Here is a 25,463-nt window from a genome sequence, read left to right as displayed (position 1 = left end):
CAGACGAGAAACCTCCTTTCTGAGCCACCAATGCCCTGAATGAATGAATTTCATTATTGTGCAGTCCTTTCATGATGATGAACTGTGTGATTCTGACTGGTTGAGAACACCACAGGTTGATATAGTGATGTTTACCAAATTAGGTACAGGTTATGTTTAGATTTTTTTGTTTGTTTGTTTGTTTTGGTGTTTATTTTGATCCTGCATGGATACCGATATCTCGTCCGAAAGCTAAAGCGCGACTACCAGCGACACGAAACCGAAACAGCAAGTGTGAACGCGACACAAAATGGAGGCGCAGCTCGGTTTAACTTTCTGTTTCTTTTTCGACGCTTTGACACGGTTGCGTGTCTGTTAAACCAGAAGCGCTTAGCATTAAGCGTTAAGTCAAACCCAAATTGCTCGCACATACGAGATTTAACGAGCAATACAAAGTACATATAACTGTAACACTTTGCCTTGTGAGATGCTAATGTTTCTAGTGACGCCCAGGGTTGGACGGTTTTTTTTTTTTTTTTTTAGCAGCAGCAGTTAGCTAGCCGTGCTAGCCTCACTTCCTGGTTACACAACAGTATCCTTGAAAATTGAGACGAGACCAGCTTTCAGCCGAGCTTAAAAAGAAAAAAATAGATAGCTATACAAATGTGGGCTTTCTCGGGCTGAGAGGGATGACTTGAATCTTTGATTTGTTCCCCGGGAAAGTATAACTTCATATTTCCGCGAAGCAATGAAAGGAAAATCTAAGTGATCTGTCGTACATCAGGAGGAACGCAGAAACCCCAGCCAATGCCTCGCCTTCATGGAGAATGACACTACTATATCGAAAGAAGGTGAACGTCTTCCTCTTTTCCACCCGTGAACGTACTGTAGATGGTTTTACATATTATTATAACCTATAAACATTTTCTGTGTATTCTTGTAAACGTGTCATGACTTGGCTGTTTTTATTATAGCCCGACGAAAACGTTACAGGGTTTAGCAAAGCTAGCTGGCCGGCTAGAATGGCGTGTGCGTGTTTTTATATCTGTTTCAACATTAAAGAAGTCTTTCTAAGCAAAGAAATAGATCATGATTTGACTTTGGGAACCAAATGAAATGATTTAAAGCCAATTGAAATAATAAAAATCAGTATTAATACTAATAATAACAACAGTAATTACTGCAGTAACGGTTATAAATACATGACTGAACTCATAATGACTGCTTAAACACACATACACACACCACATGCTGGCTGTCTGTGTGATTTCAGTTCCTTTTGTGTTCTGAATCTTGAAAAAAAAAAAACACAGAGAGAGAGAAAAGAGAAACACTTCTCACATTTGACCCAGCACTCATGCAGAACATTTTGTTCTATCTGCAGAATGACTTTATGGAGTGCACATTGGAAAAATGTGTCCTGGTACTAAAGTTGCACACAATAAATACACTTCTAGTAAATATTTCGCTAAAAATGTGCAGTTGTTATGCTTTATACATACAGAAGTGTGGCATTAATAAAATGTCACCCTGTTATTACATCCCGGATTCTATATCATGAAACATGATATAGAAAATGAATGAATAATTGTTCTGAGACTTGTCCTGGTACAAAAGTTGCACACAATAAATACACACTATTAAATATTTCGCTTCCAACACAGAAAACAATCTGCAGTTTCTACGCTGTATGCATACAGAAGTGTGGCACTAATAAATCGTGACTATGATGTTGTATCCCAGATATCTGAAACATAACAGCGTAGCAGTTAGCACTGTCATCTTGCACCTCCAGCTTTCCACCTCAGGGTCTGTGTGCATGCTTGGTGGGTTTCCTCTGGGTACTCTGGTTTCCTCCCACAGTCCAAAGACATACAGGTTAGACTAAGTGGCATTCCCAAATTTCCCGTAGTGTGTGTATGCGTGTGCACCCTGCGATGGATTGGCAGCCCGTCTAATGAGTGGATCTTGTGTGAGAGGCACACACAATAAAAGCATGTATATTAAATATTTTGCCTCAAATGCATAGAGATGTGCAGTTTCTATGCTTTTTACATACAGAAGTGTGGCAGTGATAAAACGTGTCCTGGTACGAAAGTAGCATGCAATAAATACACGTCAAGTAAATATTTTGCTTTGAATACCTATAAAAGATCTTCAGTTTCTATGCTTTATGCATACAGATGTGTGGCATTAATAAAATGTGATCCTTCATTAAGATTTGTAATACGATTGTGTCTATACTGCATGTTTCATTTATATTAAAATAACCAAGTTTAGCTTTTTTGTTGTTTCAGATTTACTTAAGTCCGTTTTATGCCTTTAAGTATAAAGATTTTTATCGTAATTAAAGAAAAGAAAGCAGTTGATGCAAAATGTCAAATCATATCTGCAAAATTAAACTTTTAATCTGGACTTACTAGAAGTAGCATGCAAGGCAAAAGTACCATTACACTTCTTTTTATTCAAATTTTCCTCTAGTCATTTTAAAAAAGGAAAAAATATAAAGGGAGTTCAAGTCAAACAAGTACTTGTGATGAAATTTCTAGTGAATAAGGATGTAGAACTGTTTGACATTTACAGCTGACTTCAAGCACAGTACGGTGGTCAGACTCGTAGCTGCAGCTAAACACTTGAATGGTGCAAACTTTTAAAAGAAGATCGTACATCCGTGAACGATAATCCTCAAAGCCCGCTGCAGTCAAGCATTCGAAAAGTGGAACACTTTATCCCTTTAAATCTACACATCTGTCTGTGGGAACTGTACACACAATCATTCATGAGCACCACTTGCACATTACAGGAACTTGGCTGGAAGTTATTGCCACGTCCCCTGTACAGTCCTGACCTCGTTCCAAGGCATTTACACACAAGGTGTTCCTGGGAGACCAGCGTTTCAGCAGGCAGTTTTCATTATCTCTAATGTACTGGGAAAACTTTAGATCTTGATGCAGTAGTGAAGTGCTGGGATATGTTTATTAGTGTAGGAGATTATATTTAGGTAGAGAAAATAAGGTAGTTTTTACTCTCATAGCTATGTTCTGTTATTCTACACAATTTAGAGTTGAATGCTTTTCATAGCTTATGTTTTATAAATAAATATTCTAAAGTCTTTAGTACAGAAAAACAGTAGTTTTTTATACAACATTTCTCAAAAAATGAGGTTGTAATAAAATAAATTAGAAATAAATATTAATATTGGGTTGTTTTATATTTCCTGTGTGATTGCAGGTCTCCTTGAGCCATTGGTTTCTGGCTCAGTAACCTTTGAAAGCAGTATTTTAGCTCCTCTACGTAACAACTATTTGTATGAGGAGTCCAAAGAGTCTTTTACCTACAGCTCAGCACAACTGATCAATAATCCAGCTCTACAGAAAAGAGTAAGTACACACATGAATATTGTATTTATGTGAGTGTACGCATACTGTACATGTTCCCACAACACACACACACACACACATATATATATATATGTGTGTGTGTGTGTACATATGTATATATATATGTGTGTGTGTGTTTGTGTGAATGCTCCATGTGTCATTTGTGGTCTTTAGTTTCATTGTTTTTTAGCAAAAAAAAAATTTCATACATCTCTGCTTTATCTGGTTTCTCACAGTATTATGCATTTCGCACTGAAAAACGTGAACAAGGATACTCTGAAGAAGAACTCGAGGAGTTGTTCGGCTTCTTGTTGCTGGATGACAAATCCAGGGTACATGCACGCAACACTGAACACCATCATGGACCTGTATTTTAAATCCAGTTAATAAGTGATTAAATAGCCTGACCACCTGTTGATCTTTATTTAAAGGCAAATAGACTTGCGGAAACAGGCCTAATTGTTGGGCAAGGGGCATGCACCACTCTTGGAGATCGTTCAAAGGGTAACTATCATCACGCCTGTGGTACAGTTATCTGATATCATTGTTGGTAACGGCTGTAGGTGGGTGTGTCTAACTGTTATGTTTTAATGATTATAGTACTTGGAATGTAGTTTTTCAGCTTGAGCCAAAAACAGGACAGAGCAAGAAAGTGTGATTTAAATAATCTTAAATGTGCTCTAGAAAGTTTAAGCATATGTACTCAAAGGTTTAACACACACAACTTGTATCAAAAATTATACATTGAGAGCAATTTTTTTTCTATTACAATACATTAGAAATTAAAATCAGTACAGGCAGTACTTTCAGTTTTGATTGCACAGTAAAGCACTTGTTTAAGGCAAATCAGAATGACCTTCTGGAACATTTAAGTGAATACAGTGAGTAATTAATTGCACTGTAGATTTATATGTATTGTATCTGAATATGTGTACATTTCCCAACACTTAAAGAAGACACCTAAAGAAAAGAAAAAAATCACAGCGTATGAAATGCAGGATCTTCATGACGTGCACCTCACTGGCAAAGCCTGAAAACCTCCTAACTTCTAGCCTATAAATAAGGAGTTGCTGTATATTTAAACTGAAATACATTTATGGCATTTATGCACATAAATAAAGCTTCACTTACCGTGTGCTGATCAGGCAGTCAGACAGTCACTGTGTACTGATTCGGCAGTCATCCAGCTTTGAAAGTGAAAGCATGAATGTATGGCTTTATATGAAAGTAAGAAATAGAAACAGAAAGCAGGACCAGCTCAAAGGGCTTACGGAGCAATCCAGCCATGACATAAAATGAAAATGAAACTCAGGATCCATGAAGATATTTCACAGATATTAAACATGAATTGTTCATACATGTTTCAGACAAATTTATTTACTTAGTTACTTACTTATTAATTCATTTATATATTCTTTTTTTGTTCTTTCTTTTTTTTTTTTTTTTAATCAGATGGGATGGGAACAGCTAGTGTATGGCAAACACCCTAGTCCTCTTTTCATTAGGTTGGAATAATTGAGGATGGGACACGGACCAGGCTTATCTGTTACAGTATATTTCCACACTAGTTTTCCCTGAAAGACTTTCTAAGAAAGGAGTGAGTGCAGCTGGTCATAAAGCATAAAACATAAAACTTTCTCAGTGTACTTTTCTTCCTTTCTACACATTTTCTTCCTTACACTGACATAGCGTTGGCATATTCTGATTGGTCTAGACAAGTTCCTTCCTCAGGAAATCTACAGAAATTTAAAGAGAGTCACACAACTTTTTCTTTTTTCTTTCAAAAATAAAAACATATTGTATTGAGTAGTCAAAGAAAAACAGATGGAAATGTTGATTAAAAATAGAGCTTTTAATTTTTTGTTCTCGGAGTATAATCATGTTTCCCAACTAGACTATAGCTATTTTATTTAAAAGAAGGGGATGTTTGTGTGTGTGTAGAAGCCACGATTCAGTCTTTTCTTGCCAGACTTGTCTTTTGACTTACCCATGCTAATGTCGTTAAGCAGGTTTTTCCTGAATTTTATGGCCGTTTGCATGGGTACATGATGTGTTGAAGCTTGCAAAGAGAACACAGCATGACTTTTGAGTGATAATGTAAATGTATACAGTATGTTTTGCTTAAAGCTCATGACGCATGCCTTTTCTTTGTCACAATTTAAATTTTTAAAGCATGATATTCAGTTTGTTAAATGCTTTTTAAAAACTTGAACGGAAGCCTGATGAAATCTACTGTCTGGTCCTCAGAAAAGGTAAAGTAAAAGCAAGCCCTTAGTTAGGTAGTATTTTTACTTGCAGAGCTAAATCATGCGAGGTATCTAGAGCATTAAACTGATTGTGTAAATATGCTGAAGGTACTGAAGGAAATGGTGGTGTTAAATTTGAATGGCTGTAATTTGTTTTGTTTTTTTAACAGGTGTGTATATCTCAAAGTACTCTGACTGCCTTGACATTAAGCGCTGGTATGATGGCAAGACAGGATACATTGTTCTGTTAAAGTTGACAAAGGTATGGTTTTTAAGAAATTCGAAATAATAAAAAAAAACTTTATAATAGCTGCATTATTTAAAAATGAAACTTCATCTTGTCACTAGGGTCGAGTAAAGGAAGTGACAGAAAACTACACGCAAAACTTCACACCTCCGACTGCTGGGTTTGACTGCCATGTATCAGAGCAGCTCAGATCAGTGTGTACAACCACCAGCTCTTTTCTAGCATTTGAAAGGACTCAGGTGACAATCAGCTCATTATCCAATTCAGCTTTCACACACACACAAACACATACACACCTTTACCAGAAACTGAGTAAAAGCTGTGTCTTTACATGCATGGACGCCTTAATGTTGTTACCCACCACAGATCTGGGGAATATATTTTTATTTCAGCATCATTGGAATGCTTTGATTGTCCTGTTATTGTTCTTTTGTCATTATTTAGCTGAAAATGAGGGGTTTAAATTGAAATAAATCGAATCTAATGCTGTGCCTTACCCAGGTTATCATTGCTTTTCAGTATTATATGTATGAGCTGCTGGATGAAGGAAAAAAGGTTGAACCATGCCCAAGACATGTGTGTCCATTCGCCATTGTGGCTTTCTCCTATGGAAAAACGTCCATCTCTTTAGAGCCGATGGAGAAAAGGTCAGCTTCATTAGTGCTACTGTTTAAATAGTGTTTAAAAAGTATGGCGGGTTGCATCTGATCTGGTGTAGGTTTTTTTAAAGTAAAAACTAGGTACTGTGTGGTGTGTGTTTATACACGTATATTTTATCACGGAATAGTGTGTCAGCAGAACAATGCATAAAATGACAGCAATACAGGTATAGAGCGTCAGTTAATTTTTACAACAGACATCCAAATGAGGAAAAGATTCATCTCCATGGCTTTGACTGCTAAATTCTTGGCATTTTCACACACAAGAGCCCCATTAAGAGCTGTAGGCAGAAAGGTTTAGGTTAAAGGAAAATGGGCTGGTTTAAAACGTCCAACACCCCTTTACCAACCCAAATTTTTTAATTAATTAATTAATAATAAACAGTTTTTAATAATGTTCCCTTTTGGAAAGTCCATGCTTGGGTACTTTTACATAGTCTATTAAACCGGTATGCTGACCTCCCTAATAACCAAAGGGTGATTAAATATTTTTTGTTAATTGTCAATTAAGTTAATTATAAAATACTCTTTATTTTTTGTATTAGACATTTTGGTGTTCCTTCATTTATTAATGCTTCAAAACCGGTAAGAAATAGAGCTGTTCAAAATAAATCAGAGAGTAAACTTTAGTGCTGTCCAGTCAAATCAAAATGAAAATGACAGTTTTCGAAATGGAAAGCATCTCTAGTACTAAGATTTACTGCTCTACTGCCAGCATAAATGCTGCATGAAAATCCAAAGGGATCTTAAATATTTAAATGTTGGTGCTAGTCTGCAACTGCAAGATCACAATGGATGTAAATATTACCTGAAACACTTTACCAGTATCTTCATGAATTTGTGTATATAATTTAGATTATTAATATTGAATAATAGTACTAGTAAAAAATAACTTGTTTGTTTGTTTTTTGCCTATGCACTTATTTGAAATGTAAATGATCTCTGTATCTTTTTTTTAACACCACAAGCAGATCATGTTAATATTTTGCTTATGTAAATATTTTGCAAAGTCTAAGTTGTTTCTCCTTTCTCCTTTGTTTTTCAGCCAAGAAAAGTCATGTAAGCATTCCATTAATATTTTACCATCTTACCTTATTGCAACAAGTTGACACAGAGCATTTTTGAGCACTTCATCTCATTGTATGTTGTGAAGAAAAGTTTGCTCTGGATTATTGTTTATTGTTCCTTAATTTCTGCCATTTAATTTAATGACTTTCAGCATTTCATTACCAACCATGGAGTGGCCAGCTAAAGATTGAGTCTATTTTGTACAACATCGGGTTGAGGTCCATCCATGGAGCCATGTTTCCAGCAAATCTGTAAGTTGGATTATTTTTGGAGGAAACAAAGGAGTCAAACTACACAAATCAAATCTTATTTATATTATTTAATTATTTTAATTGATCTGAATATTTTTTTTGTTGTTGTTCTCTAGTCCAAAAATAATTAAAGTTGACCGTATCATTGAAATCTCTGAACTGAGGAAGACATTGCCTCAAGCAGTTTTTGAAACTTCTCCTCTTGGTGAAGGTGTGTTTTTAAAATTTCATTTATTCATTCCATGTATTTGTCACGTAGAATAAAGAAATTTAGAGTCATTTCTTTTTTTTAGGTTTTTGACTGTAGATTTACGTGGATATTTTGATTACTTGTGGATTGATTTTTATTTGTTTTTTTTTTTTTGTTTTTTTTGTAATATTCTTCTTTTAGTTTCATTAGATGGCAAATGGTTTAGCATGTATGAAGTCATCTCATTTGAAGCAAAAAATGACCTAGCTTTCTTAAGTCAAGAGTTAAAGGAAAAGGACATGGTAAGTCTGGCGTGTGAATGACATTTGAGCTAGTGGAGTAGAAAGAGGAAGACAGATTTATTTTTATTTCTTTTGTTTGTTTTACTTGCAGGCCCTTGTTATATGTTTGGAAGATGGCGGATTCCTTGTAATTTTACATTCATGTAATTTCCTGTCCTATGAAGGTAATGATATTCCAAAGATATTTATATATTCAAAATTTAATTAAATGTGTATAATGCTTTACTGATTAGTAAAATATTTGGAAAATTTTTTTAGGTGCAGGCACAGATAAAGCCTTTGCTCTTCAAGGAATGTTTATTTATCCGGACTCCAGAACCGTGCCACGAGGTGAATAAGATATAGCTAAAGTATTTTGTGGCACAAGTTATTGTTTTGGACGTTGTTCATATGGTGTCTTTGTTTCTGATTATTGTTTTTTTTTTTTTTTTTTGGGTTTAGAGACCAAGAGGGCATACCATAAGACTACAGTTTCATCTGAGGTTCTTCAAGTTCTCCCTGCCCTGAATTATGCCGAATTAGAAATGGAGAAGTGTCCTCCCCAGCAACAGGACGATGCCCTTGGCACATTGGAAAAACATTTGCAGGACTTTGCTGCTCTTATTTTTCCAGGGTTAACTAACAGCCCTAGCAGGGAGGCGAGTATGTTTCCTGATCAGTATGATGTACCTGATGGTTTTCCTAAGAGTGCCCCAAAATGGACAGAACAGACGGGGGATCGCCTCAGGATGTACTTAAAAAGTCCATGCAGTTTTCAAATTCCAGTGGGTCGGGCACTGGAACTCCTAGCTGCCGGAAAGCAGCAACGCAGTGATGATCACGATGATGATGTCTATTACTATATATCCTCACCTGAGGCCCCACAGACTCCTGCGGAGATGGTTTCCGAGAGAGATTTGCCTAACGAAACTGATTATTTAACTTGCAGGAATGTTTCCGATGATGTAAAAAAGACAGCTGAGCAGCAAGCTGAAACAGAAAAGACTGTAGCCGATGAACTGCCCCATCAGGGTTTGGTGGAGGACGTCAACATGTCTGGTGCTGCAGTGGTTGCTGCTGATAATAGCACATCTGATGCAACAACGGATGCTATGATAACACCTAATAATAACCAAGCTGAAGGGACCGATTCTTCATCTACATTAGGTGACCCCAATACAAAACACTATGCTCAGAACATTGTTGCTGCTCAAGACGGTGAAAACACATCTGAGGGTGTCTCACCTGACGATAAATGCAATGGAAGGGAGGTTTCTGAGGCATCTTCGAAAGAAACAATTCAGACCTCCAGTGAGGCCTTATCATCTACAGAAACTGGAGATGATGCCTCAACTCTGGCATCTAATGTCGAGATGGAGGTTAATCAGTCAGAAAAAGTAGACAGTTTCTCAGATGTGCTTCCTAAAATTGGAGGTCAGATGCCTATTGCAGATAAAGACCTTCTGGAAGCTGGCCTTCCAACATCCATTTCAACCCCTACTACATCAATAAACCAGACTGAAGCATTAATTGAAGGCTGTGACGAAGTACAGCCAGAGGTAAGCAGTAGTGTTCCTGCTGAGACAAAATCTGCCCCAAAACGGCACGGAAGAAGGAGAAGAAGGAAATCGTCAAAACGCAATACTAATACATTCAGTCAAATTACAACCCCCTTTCAAAACACTACTTTATCTTTAAGTCCTGCAACAGAAGCTATTCCTACTCCTGAACAGAGCAGTAACAGTGACTCAATACATTCCTCACCTAGCACACTCAAAAAAGATTGGCGTTCTCTCCCAAGGCTCAAGAGGGAGTGGAAAGTTGATGCCAGCGCAAGGCGGACATTGAGGTCAAATTTTAAAAACACTGAAACGCCATCTGATAAAAACAGCGACTCTGAGAAAAATACCTCCATTACAGAACTTACTGTTACGACTAACATTACATCCAGTACACCGAAACGAAAAATGGAAGGAATTAATATGAGAGAACGATACGGCCTCAAGAACATAATCACAGATTGCGGCTTTGTCTTTGTCCCCCATGGCTCAGAAGTTGCTCCTGGTGACATAAAGTCAAATGAAAATAAACAAGCTCCAGAATCATCTGTTGTTACAACCGAAAGTCCTTTAGTGGAGAAGCCAACAACTCCACCACCACATGATAAACCTCAGCCATCAGAAATAGAAAACAGAAGTCAGCATATGCCCTTATCACACATACAAAACATTTCAGAGACGCCACCCAAGGCACTAGCGTCTTCAGAAGTTCCTGTGTCCCCACAAAAATCATCTGTCCTGGAAACACCTGAAAAAAATAAAAGCACAGTGAAAGACCATGTATACAGAGCAATATCTATAAGTAAACTAAAAACAGTGCTCAAAAGAGCAAGAAGGACCAAATCTTCTGGTGGAAAGGATCATGGGAAATCGATATCAGATAATACAGAGCCTGAATTAAAAAGAGCAAAATTAAACAGTAATGCAGACAACGGCAAATCGGCTCCTCATGCAGATGTTGAAAAAGGCAGCTCATTACAGCCTAATCCCGAATCAGCTGGGTGCCAAGGGACAGTGGAAAATGCACCATCTAAACCACGACAGAGGGCCACACCATCTCAGGAGAAGCGGATCTCAGAGATCCCTAAAGAAAATGGTAGGAAATGTTGTGATGCTTTTGTGGATTTAAGTAAGAGCTTAGATGATTCAGGGTATATTACTATACCCTGTATGATCACTGTAAAAAAGATGTACAGTAGAAATGTGTGTTGGGAATCCCAGTATACACCTCTAATCAACAGTAAAGTAAATACCCTAAACTTAAACCAGATAATTTGCATAGCAATAGATTCTGTCTGGATAAGTGTTTATTTCACTTTAAATTAATGACATGAATTATGTATATTTAAAGACCTTCCACAGACTTACTTGAAAACATGTGGAGCTCTGTTCTGTCTGTCTGCCTCTGTCTAGCTTCTTTGTTGTTGCTCCTAATTAATTATATAGAAAGAGCAAATTTAAATCTTAATATTACTATTAATACTACTATTAGATACATTAACAATACACTGCCTGGCCAAAAAAAAAGAAAAAAAAAACCTTGGACCACCTTCAGATTTGATGATTGTGGAATTTTTTCATCCATCTTATGCAACCCCAAGATTTTTCTGTCTATTCGTGTTATGTTATTTTGGAGTTGTTTTTGACAACTGATGACGGGAAAGTCAAACCACTCCATAAAGTCTACTCCAGCACTCCCCAAAGACTTTCATTAGGCTTGAGGTGATTACTCTGTGCTTGCCAACTAATTTGTGAAAATGATTTCCTCATGCACCATGCCATCAGAGACGAATAAATGCTTTGAGGGGATAATTAGTATATTCAAGGCATAAGCTGGCTTCATTTTATTCCAACATAATGTTGCTGAGCCTAGACCTATAACACTGCCTTGTACAGTGGCCATATGCATGATGGGTGATCACTCTGGAATAAAGACAATCTGCACTCCAAAGTTCAATCTTTGTTTAAGACTTTTTTTTCCCAAGTGATTTTATTATGGCCATACAGCTGTTTAGTCCAAATCCTGTGAGTTCTCCTCATATATTGAGTGTGAAGCTGCTCTTTTACTATTGAACAGCCCTTATTTCTATTGTCGTGTTTTTTTTTCTTTCTTACTTTTTTAAATGATGCAACTTTATAATTTAAACTTTTAATAATACAAAACTTGAGCAACCGTCTTAGTACATTCTTTTGCTTGCCAATAATTTGCCCTTTACCTGAAACACAGAAACATATTTTTATGACCACAGGATATGTCCTTCAACAAGGTTGTTTAAGAAATGAGAAGTTAGGGTTAAAAGGCTTGCTGCCAGCTGAAGCATAATAATCACTGCAGAAGGTATTTAATCAAAATCTTTAGTATTTGCTTATTTAAGTCTAAATTGTGATTTTTTATTTTATTTTATTTTTTTTTTATTTAATTTTTAAAAAATTTGGCCAGGCAGTGTATAAGATTTACATTTTCAGTAAAGAAAGCATTAAGCACCGCTTCTTTCCTTCTACAGCTTCTGTCTTATGTCTTTTACATGTATGTATGCGCCTGTGACAATTTCTGCTTTTTCGTGTCCAACTCTTGCTGCTTTTTCATTCTCTGTTGTCTGTTTTTTTTGTTTTGTTTTTTGTTTTTACAGGTTGCAACTTTTTCCCTAATGAATTAGTTAAACAAGCCGACCAGCAGCTCATATCTGAGCCAGTACAGAATAGGTTAGAGGCCAAGCATATTAGTTCTGGTGGCCAAAGCAATAAAGAGGAAGTGGCTGTTTGTGTGCCTGCACCTTCAGATGCTCTTAATCTACTGGCTGATTTGGCCCTCAGTGTAAATAGTGACGAAATGTTGCCTAAGCTGGGAAAAAAACACCACGGAGCCAGGACCAGTAGCTCGCCGCAAACAGTCATTCATCTGTTGCGAGACCTCACCCCCAGATTAAAATCTCCTTTTCCAGAGGGTCTTGTTGTGACTGGGGATTTCATATTAGAAATATCAAAAGAGCATTCTTACTCACAGCCCACCTCTCTGCTGTCAGGTTTGACAGGCATATGCCCCCAGGTTCAGTCTCCAGTTGGACGAGTTGACTCTCATCTGTCCATGAAATCTGACCTCCTTCTGAAGCTGCCTGATCTTGCTAGTCCAGGCTATTATGATAAAGAAGGCAAGAACGGATTGACACTCGTACCATCACCCCCAGCTGCTGTCAAGGCCAAAGTATGGAGCACTTTATTTCTTCGCACTAGAACCGTGACTGAAAAACAAGGCTCCATCCAAGTGACAAGATTCTGGAAGGAAAACTATGATTTCAAATTTGACAGCAAGTTCACAAATGACAAACTAGACAAATGTGTGACAAGAGCGCTGCATGGGTATGTGCTTCTTTTTTTTTCTCCATCTAAAACTAGGTAATGTTAAGTGACTCAAGAGCATTGTAACAATTTGACATAAAGCATTAAAGTGCTATAAAGTGTTGTGTAGTCATTTCGTCAAAGTGTAGTGACATGGTAAACAATTAAATACATATGTAGTATAAAACGTTGTGTTCGTGGCTGTCACTTGTCAGATTTTCCCCTTTCTCAAAGAGGATTATTTGAAATAAGTCAGTGTCAAATGCATTGGAAATGGATTATTTAGCTTCTGAGTGATTTTATACACAGTGGAACCTTGGATTACGAGCAGGAAGTGTGTTTCAACACACCCGTAATCCAAATTGAATTTTCCCATAGGAAATAATAAAAACTCGTTCCACAGCCTCAAAAATAAATTCATAAAAATAAAGTCAAAATAAAACAAATTAACCTGCACTTTACCTTAAAAAAAGTTTAAATAAATCCCGACAGATAAGTGTTTTTGTTTATGCGTGCAGGCGCTATGTATGTGTGTATGTGTGTGTGTGTGTGTGTGTGTGTGTGTGTGTGTGTGTGAAGCTAAAGTAAGGAGCCCCTCCCTTTTTCCCCTTCTTGTCTTATACAGTTACCCTCTCCATCACGCACATGCGCACACAACTGATACATGATACTCGTAAACCAAGTCTAAATTTATTCAAAATCTTTGCTCGTCTTGCGGAACACTCGCAAAACGTGTTATTCGCAATCCGAGGTTTTAATGTATGAGTGATTTTAAATAGCCAAAATGATCTACATTGTGTTCAACGCTAACCATATTTCTATTTATTCCTAATTTCCTCAGCAAGTGGGATTTTAGCATTGAAGACAATTATGAGCAGGTGCACCTCATCTTCCATATGTGGATAGGTCTTTTCTACAGTAAACCCACTTCAAGATTCTTCCACTTCGATCACACCTTTCCAACATTGGAAGGAAAAAATCCTTCAGATGTGTTACAGTTTGCTATTCAGACTTCCTCACCGTTGCCTGATGTTGATTTGTCCACGAAAGAGGACAGAAATACTTCCTTACATCCTGGTTCAGATGCTCTTGACCTTTCAGTGAAAACACCTGAGGCTGCAGACGACAGCACCTCTGGAGAAAAACCTACACCTATTTCTGGCGTACGGTCAATACTAAAATACATGTGGGAGAATAAAGAGCCAGATAAAAGACCCAGTTCAGACCATTCTCCCAGTGTACTAAGAAAAGGCATTTCTATGGTAAGCAGTACTAGGGCAAAGTAAACCATGTCTGATTTTCATTTTGTTGTCTGAATAGAATGAACTAAAAATACAAATTAGATGATTAATGCATTTTTTCATATTCAATTGAAGAGGGTTTTACTACATTTAAGTGAAAAACTATCAGAATTATTTATTTATTTATTTAAATTTAAGAGAAATCAGAAGTGTTGTCATAATATTTAACGCATATTTGACAACTGTCTATTACATGTCTAAATATTAGCGGATTATTATGACTATTACACTATGTGAAAAAATATTTACTTTATTTTTGAGCAGAAAGTGTTTTTTCCAAATTTATTATGCTTAAATTAAATGGCAAAAAAAAATATTTTAATCTTTAAACTTTGCCTTTGTGACCTGGGTAATGAAATTTTCTAATATACTTATTTTCTAGAACTTTCCAGGTAGATACAGTGCTGGGTTGCTGATAGATAATTTTCTAGAACTTAAAAGAAATTTCAAGAACTTCCTAGAATGTTGTAGAACTTGACAAGTATTTTCAAGAACCCTTTAGAATTTTCTAGACCTTTCCATAAGCTACATTTGTATGCATGTATATGTGTATTTTGACATACTGGAATTTGGATGCTGCTACGAGGAAGCATATAATGAAAACATGGTGGGAGACTATATGTGGGGCTTATACTGTATCTCAAAGTGATTTACATTTCTGCAAATTTCAAAAGCATACTAACTTCTATATTTTTTTTGTTTTTGTATAATGAGTACAAGTTCATGTACATTTTGCTTCATATGTTGGTTTATTTAAGACCTTATATGAATGAAAATATATAAATTTGCCCCTTTTGCATAGAAAATAGATTAATTTCTAAGTTTCAACATTCAGGTTACAAAAGCAAAGTTTAAACCGAATAATCGCTATTTCCTATAGTTTTATAACATTAACATTAAAGCCTAAATTTTTCTGGAAAGTATTATATAACCCATACTTTTCAGAAACAAAATGTGTTACATATTGTGGGGTTTTTTTTTTTATAAAATAAGAAATAAAACCCATGAACAAAGCGATACTGCTAGAAAATAATCAAAGACTGGGAGGTCTGAGGCTACCTCAAAATTATTTATTTTCCCGTAGCTAGCCATTTTTATTTAATGAAGGATAACAGACTGTATTTGTATATATATTTAACTTGTGGAATATATGTAAAGCAATTTTTTGTTGTCACATAAGATATAGCAGCTATAAACTTTTGTTCTACTCGCCAGCCTTATGTGTAAAAGTAATAAGACAAAATAATAATAATAATAATAATAATTATGCAACTCATCATAGTGCAGAGAATGCTCAAAAGCCCTTTGTTCTAAAGACTTTCCTAGGAACAGATTTAACGATGTTATGGAGCACTGACTCTGAAGATTCTTTCAACTGGAATGTTTTACAATAAGCATATTAATACACTAGATGTCCAATTTTGGGGACACCTGACCATTATTCCTATATGCGCTTTTGAACCGCATTCCAGATATTTTCCCTTTTTCAAAATCTTCACACTCACCTGGAAAGGATTTCTGCTAAATTTTAGTGTCGCCATGGGGATTTGCCCATCCAGCCACAAGAGCATTATTGTTCAGTGTCAGTTAGCGTGTCTGATGAGGAGGGCTGTGGTGCAGTTAAAATTCTAGTTTATTGAAAAGGTGTCTAGTGGGGTTGAGCTCATTGCTCTTTGTGGGTGACTCGGGTTCTTTCAAACTTGACGAAACATTTTGCTTTGCTCACATACAGATGCCTGGTCATGTTGAGACAGGTTTGATCCTTTTAGTTCGAGTGAAGGAAAACTGATTTTTACAGCATACAATTATGTAATTCTAGCTTTGTAGGAACAATGTGAGCAAGAGCCCTATATAGATGTAATGGTCAAGTGTCTCCAAACTTTTGGCCATATAGTGTACAAGCTTATCTGATTTACAGTCTAAATTACTTTCAATATTGCTGATGGAAAATAGTTAATATATTCAATTAATCAGATGGTCAGGTTCAAGAATTTAATGGCTCTGTGGTAAAATAACTGTATCTGTGAGGTGTTAAAAGACTGAAATCGCTCACACATCGCTCTTAGACACACATGTATACATGCCTTCTATTGTATTGTATAAGTTTGTTGCTATTTTTAAACAACAGGAAATACATCCTTTTTAGCTCCTGTAAAAATCTAAATACTTTTTTGTTAACTGTTACAGGATTATAGATCCACTGTGGAGACTTTGGACGAAAATCTCACGCCTGATCATAGTGACTGCAGCGACCTAGAGGACAATGCGACCAACATCACTGAAAGCTCTTACACAAAACTTTTGGAGAGCAATGGTGCATACAGTCAGTTGTGTGACCATGCATCAAACATAAGACTAGATGAACAGAAAGTGTTCATGAAAAGGAATGAACTTGGCAAAGACCTGTCACTGTCAAAGGCCATGAATATAAATAGTGATGGGATAATGGACACAGAGAGAAAAAGTGTGGCTGTGTTCCACCAGGTCGTTCGGCCTCTCAGGCCTCTGACTTTTTTAAAAGTGCCTGATTCTTTACCTGGAAGAAAAATCATAGTAAAGTCATTGAGTTTTAAGGAAAAGCACAAAGATGATGGAACTGTTTCAGTGCACACTGAGACACTATCCAAAGATGAGCAGTGTGACTCAGTAGTGAATAAGGAAAAACATGAAAGCACACCAGTGTATGCACATCCTGGTAATAAGAATGAGTGTGCACTTAAATTTAGGACAGGAGGCTGTTCTGTCATTTCTGTTCCTGTGCATGATAAAGCAACAATTGAAGTTAAATCTGTGCTTCTTACCAGAGATGAAACACCTATAGTTATTTGTGATGTGAATAGCAGGAAGGAGGAATCTGTCTCTTGTGAGAAAAATAACGAGGTAACGTTTAACAACGAATCCAAGACACCAAGGGATGTTCTTGATGTAAGAAACCAGAAAAATCAGGAGGTCAAATCTATTATAGATGAAACAAAGATAAATGTTGGAAATGATTGTGACATACTTGTTGAGATGCATGTTAATGATGGAGCAAAAGAGAAGTCCGGATCTGTCCATGATGTCAGAGATGAAACTCCTGTAGATTTACTTGATGTGGATGATGAAACAAAGGAGGAAGTTGAACCTGTAAGTCATGTCTGGAATGATACTCCTGAGGAAAAGCTTGCTGATGAGATGAAGGACCTTGTAACACCTGTGATTATTAGACATGGCACATCCATGATCGTACCTGCTGCATGCAGGTTGAATGAGATGGATATCCCTGTGAGAGATGACAAGGATGCAGGGGTGCATGTTAACGATGAGGCAAACACAGTTCAGACAATGCCTAATGATGATATCACATCCATTTATGATGAAGAAAGTGCTCCTCATGGTTTATGTGATGAGGGTGATAATGCCTTAGGTGAAGTTAATTCTGTGATAAAAATCAACGATGCATCCGTAGGTGTACTAACTAAAGCCAAAGATAAGCTCGGTGTCAAAGATGACATACCTGTCGACACACAGGATGTGAATAGCACAAACAAGGAAGCCACGCCTGAGCGTGGTGTGAGAGCTGATATATCTGCAGATGTGCAGGATGTAAATAGCACAAACAAGGAAGCCAAACCTGGGTTTGATGTCAGAGACGACACACCTGCAAACATACAGGATGTGAACGAAACCAAATGTGAGCCTAATGTGAAAGACTACAGCTTTCTGCATAGCCAGCAAAGTGCTGATACAACAGAAGACATGGCAGTCCAAGAAAAGGAAGATGAATCTGGGAAAGTTGACTGTGATAAAGGAGAAAAAAATTATGAAACAGAAAAAAAAGTAGAAGCAGAGCTCATTTGTGATGCCAACAACGAATTAGACTCTGAAAATCAGAACACTATCAATGATTCTCAAGATTGTACAGATTGGGTAGATATGGACACCAGTGATAAAGATTCAGAAGATGAAAATCATAAAGAGGTGCGTGAAGTGAATATATACAGTGGTGAAAGCCTTTTTAAAGTGCTTGAGGAAGACACAGTAAAGATGCAGAAAGATATAATAAAAACGGATACACATGTGGCAAGCAGTTGTAAAGAGCAACCTGAAGAGGGTGCTCAGCCAGATATATCTGATAATTTATCTTCAGGTCAGGTTAGCTCAACATCCCATGAGTTAATTGTATTGAAAGTAAGCAACAATTCATCTGCTCTTGGTGGCAATTGCACCCAAACTCAGAATGATGGCAAAAGCACAATGTTTCCTGATGCCACTGTGGTTCAAAATGCAACCCCTGAGGTCATTCAGTACAAACACAGCAAAGTATTTGATATCTTTCCCCTTACTGGAGTTGCTCAATCAGAACCATGTGAAATAAACGACTCTAGCGTCCAGGGCACAACCGAAGAAGCGGATGACTTGGCAATTTCAAATGCAAATGATGGTTCAGTTAAAGGCCTTAAAAAGGTAGAGAACGGCACTGACCAAAAAGGGGTTGAAGCATGTGACAATTTTGAAAGCATGGATGTATCTCCACCAGCACTGCAAATAGATACTGAGACTGAGATGAACAGCAGATGCTCTACCCCAACTCAGGATGAACCACTGTACAGCGAAGAGACTGATGAGGTTTCTAGCTTTCAGGAAGGTAATTCACAGGACATTTCTGAAACAGAAATGTGTGGAAAGGAGCGTCCTCCCAATATATGGTTGGCACTTGATAGTTCTGAGGATTCGAGTTTAGAATTAGAAGAGTCTCCACCTCATATCGCCCCCTCTCAGGATCCTTCTTGGTCCCATAAGAAGTTCAATGCTAGAGTCAAAGAGGCTGATAAAGGTGAACCATTTGTAAGTGATGAACATGTACCCAAGGACAGCATGGTTTACTTTGATGATCATTTGATTCCCACACAAGGACATACAAAAGAAAAAGAGCATCAACAAGATGAGTTTGGTCATTTTTCTGAGCAATATGGCGATGATCATTATGAAAAGCTTCCTTTATCATGGACACATAGTGCAAGCTTCAAAACAATGGGACAAGAAGACCTCAGTGAATGGTATGCACCTGATGAGGAAAGACATTATACAACCTGCAGTTCTGGCCACAGGGAAGTTGCATATAGGCCAAAAGAGATTAGACAGAGAAACTACTCTTTGGTACAAAGGACTCATTATTCAGAATCTACTCCCAATGTGGATGAGTCAAATGAAAGACTTTTTTCTTTCAGACATCGGGCAGGTTTAGCTGAAATGAATAATGAGTCTGAGAGTCATGGTTCAGAGCCTGCGAGTTACAGTAAAAAGAAACGCCATAGAAAGTTCTGTAAAAATAAATGGGATGGAGAAGACTTTAATACAACCATAGACTACAGCATCCAAAAGACCTTTTCATGTAGTTCAGATCATTCGAGCATAACAAGGACACGTACATCTAGCCCTTATCAGCGCAAAGGCGAAAGCAAGCAGATGTTCGACTGGCGCAGATATTTTAGGAGAGAGGGAGTATTTGAGTCAAATGAAGAGAACGATGGACCGTTTCATGATTCACCTTCTTCTATAGTCACTATGTTTGACAAGAAAGGTAACAGAGTGGTATTTGAAAGTCCTTCTAGTCAAACGCGACATGGTTTAAGTCAAAGTGTAGAAGAACAGCGATCAAAATCTGTCACCCAGTCTTTAATGGAACTTGAGTACCTTATCTTTGCAGAGAAGATGACTCATTTGCTCAAAAACTGCAAGACTACATCCAGAGTAAAACCACAACAAAGACTAAATATCAGCCCTGTTGAAAACCCTATGACCATTCAATTTTCAAGACTTGATGAGCAGAATAGTTTCTCAGCACTCGATCAGACCTGGCCAACTCATTCTAAGTTTAAGATCAATGTGGACATGTCTGAAAGGAAAGCCTTAAAGAAAGCTTCAAATTACAGCAAGCCCTTACATCTCCAAAGCCTTTTCTGTGAAAGAGGCACTGAAGCAACTTGCTCGAAGTTATCAGACATAACCAAAGAATGTTCAAAGTCATACCACACCATGATGAACGACATTTGCACCGGCAAGACTGTACCCCATCAGAATGACGAGTTGAAAAGAAAGTGGGATATCGAGTACGCTACGACTAGCAAACAGCCTGGCTTCTGTGGTCGCATCAAAAAGGACATGTTTGATTATCTGCATGATAATTTGAACTCTATCGTGAGGCAAGCATGCAAGACCAAGTACAAGTTCTACATTTTGGTTACATCTGATGACCCCTTTTTTGAGGAAACCAAGGTAGGAAAATATTTATGTAGACGTTGTATTTTAAAGGAAACAAAATCACCCTGAACTACTCGCACATTAATATTATAAATAGCATGATCTATAAATAGCATGACTTAGGTTGAACTTTTCATCTATATGTGGGAGTTTTTTCGTGTAAAAAATTCTGCTAGGGATCTTGGGAATGGAAATCAGTAGGGACCTCCTGATATACCATAATATCAAAATGCGATTCTGTAATTTTATTGATGTGTCAGTTAGATCCTTTTTTTTTGTTACAAACTTAGCAAAAAATCACCCTGAACTACTCGCACATTAATATTATAAATAGCATGATCTATAAATAGCATGACTTAGGTTGAACTTTTCATCTATATGTGGGAGTTTTTTCGTGTAAAAAATTCTGCTAGGGATCTTGGGAATGGAAATCAGTAGGGACCTCCTGATATACCGTAATATCAAAATGCGATTCTGTAATTTTATTGATGTGTCAGTTAGATCCTTTTTTTTTGTTACAAACTTAGCAAATCATTTACTCTTACACAGAATGCTTTGCATTGTGAATAGTTAAAAGTACACCACCTATAGGATTATGGAGAAACTGCAATTTATAACCTCCTCGAATGCAAACACAAATTAATAAAAAAAAAAAATTATTGATCTTGCAGTCCATGTGGCGATATATAAATTGCCACACAAAGGAATCGCAATACTTAACTGAATCTATTTTTTTCCCCTTCTCTACTGTCCGGTCTGACTGGTGTGCAGCTACACAGCTTCATATACAGCAAGTTGCACAGCACTGCATGTTCTGACCATGTTCTGGCACAGTGGCATGGTGGTTAGCATCAGGCCTCCAGGGTTGAGAGTTTGATTCCTGCCTTACGTCCGTGTGCATGGAGTTTGCATGTTCTCCCCATGCTTGATGAGTTTCCTCCCAAAATCCAAAGATTGCAGACATGTTTCCAAATTCCCATACTGTGTGAGAGTGTGTCCTTGTGTGCCCTGCAATGGATTGGCACGACAATCAGGGCGTACCCCGTCTCATGCCCCAAATACCCTGGGATATCTTCCAGGCCACCAGCAACCCTGTACGGGATAAGCAGTATAGAGAATAAATAAATTAAAGGTGCCACCTAATACAAGCCCTCCCCCTTGACAGGTGCCACTGTAACAATATAGTCAGTGTTATTTACTTCGCCTGTCAGGGTTTTAAATGTAATGGATTTTAATATGTAATGTAAAAAAGTTTTGTAAAAACTTTTTCTCTATATTTAAAAGAACTTTAGCTGCGCTAGTAAAGTCCTTTTATACTAGCATGCGGCAACGATTAACTTCTTGTTGGAATAATGAAATTATAACTGTGGAAAAAATATACATATTAACCACATGCTGCTCCTTAGAATCTGCTAGAAGCTGAGGGCCACACCGGAGTGGAGCCTTACCAGTTTGACTTTGATGCCAACGGGCAAACTCCTCTACTTATTATCCTAAGAAACGAGGACATTGCAGAACACATATTTAAGGTAAGTCAGGTTCATTTTTTAGGAAAAAAAAAAAAAATCTCTATATGAATCTAATTGCAGATATGCACTTATTTCATGACTCCCCAGGTTCCGCATTTGCTCGAGTTGAAAAAGTCATCCAGAGTTCTGTTTGCGGGCATCGATCAGCCTGACGATGTCGTGAACCTCACACACCAAGAACTTTTTGCAAAGGGAGGATTTGTGGTTTTCGACGAAACCGCACTGGACACACTAAATTTAGGTACTGGATTTTATTAGTTAAAACATGATCATTTTAAAATTAACATCGAGATGGAAATGTTGCGTTTTAGATTTTTGATAACTTTTTTTCTTGTTTTTTTTATTATTATTATTTTGCAAAATGTTTTAAAAGAAAACATGAAAAAGGTTGTGGGCATTATGGAAGAGCTCGATAAAAAAGGGAAGTGGAAATGGTTTCTGCACTACAGAGACAGCCGCAAGCTTCGGGAAAATGCAAGGTAAGGTCGCAGTTTCTGTTCTAGCCGTTTTGTCATGTCTAGTCCTGCATAGCAAATAATATTCCGCACATAAAAAAAAAAATATGTATATATATAGCTAAAGTAAACTGTGCAAAAAGTGGCGCAGCCTGAGAAAGATTGTCGGGTATCGTTGTGGCATAAATGATTCCGTTTCCTGTTCAGATTTCATTTTGATAAAGTTGCTGGACAGCTGTATGTTTTAGTTATATGGGCATGGGCCTATGTACCTGCAAATCAACAAAAATGGAGCAGGGTACTTACATACTTGGATAGAAGTTTGTTTGATTGCTTTTTTTTAATGAAAAGACCAGAATTTTATGAAATGAATGAGTGAATATGTTCCCACTAATTCTAGCGTTAAAATGTTTTTTTTTTTTTAAACGAGATGCATAAAATCATGTAGAGCTTCATATGATGTTTGTATTAAACATCTGAGTGAGGGAAAATGTGTGAACTCTGAGACAGTACAGTAACTGTGGTATTGTGGTTGGTACCACATAGACTGGTTGAAATACAAGGAGCGTTCAAGTCAAACCAGGATTTGTGATGGAATTTCTGGTGAAAGGTGTATAACCGATTAACATTTACAGAAACTTGTATTGTTTGTATTTTTCTAGTGTTCAGCAGTCTAGTTTCAATGAGTCTGTGATCATGATAACCCCAGATTCTTGTTCTTTGTTGAGAGGAGCAGAACTTGATCTGGTCTTCTGCTGTAGCTCATAGTTTGATGTGTTGTGCTTTTATGAGATAAAGTGCATACTTGTAGTTTTTCAGAAGGTTCTCACATATAGGCATGAACCATTCTGAGTATTACTAATACTGTTAGTCATCTTGGAATGAGTGTGCCACCAACTACTAGGGTGCACAAAAAAAAATACTGTCAAAAATATTGCCATGGATCGACTGACACTGCCCCCTAGTGGTTTGGAGAACATTGATGCGCAATTCCAAAATAACATTAAATTCTCTGACCACAAATCTGTGCACCGAGCACGAAAAGGTTAAATACAGTTTTATTCTCTTTCACTTTTTCATTTCAGTTCTGTAATTTTTAGACTATTAAGTAACAGAAACTACCTAGAACTACATTTTAAAATACATTTGTTTAGCGTCTATGTTAATGAATTGTAAATCCCCTGAACATTATAAAGTAAACAAGTCTCACTTCTGCAATACCTAACTAGTGCTATTACTTTTAGGTGCAGTCCAGAAGCGCAAAGGAGAAAACAGTTCCTCGACTGCTGCCAGGAAGCAGGAATAGTGGAGGTCTTGCCTTATCATGAATGTGACGTCATTTCACGGGTCAGACCAGATTACCTTCGCTGTCTAGTTCGTCTCCAGATCCAAAACGTCTCTGCCCGGTTCCCTGTTTTCATTACAGGTGAAGTTTTTGTTCTCGTTTTGTATCTTGTAGATGTTAAAGTTCCCAGACTGTACAGTACATGCAGTGCCTCATTAAATGATTTGAGCATTTCTGCTCTTCCGTAGTTAAGGGTTTTTTATTTTTATTTAAAAGAGAAGGAAAAATAATTTACGAAATAGTCAAGCATAGTATTATTTGAAAAGAAGATGTATATGTAAGGAATAAAACCCAAAATAGACAAGCTATTATAGGCAAATTATTAAAATTTCCTTTGTGATCAATAATGTATCTATCTATCTATCTATCTATCTGACAGTGATGAGGCCTGACACAAAGCAGGGTTGCTGTTTATTGTTTGCTATTATTTTTCAATAACATTACCAGCAAAGTGTTCTATTCCTCTTATACCAAAGCAATATCCTAATGATTTATATATTTTTTTAAACGTGTGATTTGAAATATGTCAGACTCTGACCAATCGGAATGAAGTATACAAAAGCACAATGATATATAAGTCTAAATAGGGTTTAAAAAATGTTGCTAAAAATATGAGAAATTTTTTTTCCACATCATCAGATTGTCTATAATGTTATTTTTTTAGATCAATCATAACTATTCAAATAATTACACTTCAAATATTGTCTCTGTCTTTCCTGTTTAGATACCCCGGATGACTCTTTTGAGAAGAATGGGATTTTGACAATGAATATTTGGACCTTCTCACGGATTCTCTCAAATGACACATGCTCAGTTTCATAAACTGGTGTAAGTTTTATGGTGGCTTATACACCCCACCCAGTTACATTTTGTACAAATTGAATGACTAATTATCTGTTGTCGAGTTTTCTTTTGTTCATAAATTATTTTCCAATGTTCTACTCTATTGCTATTTATATTGTAACCCCGATGAAAGCTTTCAAGTGAAGGCTTTATGTACAAAGTTTGATATGTATTAATTTTAAATACTGTAAAAAAAAACTGATATTTTACTTTATTTCAGTTTTTCATATGGTTTTATAAATCATATTGAGCAGTTTTAATAAAACAGTTGATTGCTTTTTGTGGTTTGTTTTAATTTGTTTCACTGATGAACAAATATCAGTACTGCACTTCAAAGACTTTACATCCTCATTTTTAGAGCTCTTATCTGCTGTTGGCATGGCACAGTAGTGTGACAGCCTCACACATTCATGGGTTAAAATGTGTGTTTGAATGTGTATGTGCATGATGCCCTGGGCGTTTCCCACCTCGCACCCAATGAACCCGAGATTTTCTTCAAAACCAGCACAACCCTGACCTCGATAAAGTGGCTCCCGAACATGAATAAACGC

The 25,463-nt window shown here is 36.9% G+C and overlaps 1 protein-coding gene across 2 annotated transcripts; it reads left to right on the top strand.

Annotated features, from left to right (window-relative positions):
- Window positions 1–25,463, top strand: tasor2 (transcription activation suppressor family member 2). 2 transcript variants are annotated; one of them, XM_053503545.1, is made up of 22 exons: window positions 1–830; window positions 3,211–3,359; window positions 3,596–3,691; window positions 3,791–3,863; window positions 5,776–5,867; window positions 5,954–6,091; window positions 6,372–6,499; window positions 7,557–7,570; window positions 7,731–7,830; window positions 7,947–8,041; window positions 8,222–8,322; window positions 8,414–8,486; window positions 8,581–8,652; window positions 8,764–10,956; window positions 12,491–13,217; window positions 14,038–14,458; window positions 16,685–20,755; window positions 22,147–22,269; window positions 22,357–22,510; window positions 22,643–22,748; window positions 23,969–24,150; window positions 24,794–25,463. In XM_053503545.1, the coding sequence occupies exons 1-22, from the start codon at window positions 800–802 to the stop codon at window positions 24,889–24,891; spliced, it is 9,237 nt and encodes a 3,078-aa protein (XP_053359520.1). In that variant the 5' UTR covers window positions 1–799; the 3' UTR covers window positions 24,892–25,463. The 2 variants fall into 2 exon arrangements, with proteins under 2 accessions (XP_053359520.1, XP_053359521.1); XM_053503546.1 differs by having other exon boundaries at window positions 12,884–13,217; window positions 24,794–25,460.

This window comes from Clarias gariepinus, chromosome 9 (assembly GCF_024256425.1).
Source record: "Clarias gariepinus isolate MV-2021 ecotype Netherlands chromosome 9, CGAR_prim_01v2, whole genome shotgun sequence".
Lineage (NCBI taxonomy): Eukaryota > Metazoa > Chordata > Actinopteri > Siluriformes > Clariidae > Clarias > Clarias gariepinus.
Note: the sequence above shows the minus strand (reverse complement) of the source record. Positions and strands in the feature narration are given on the sequence as shown.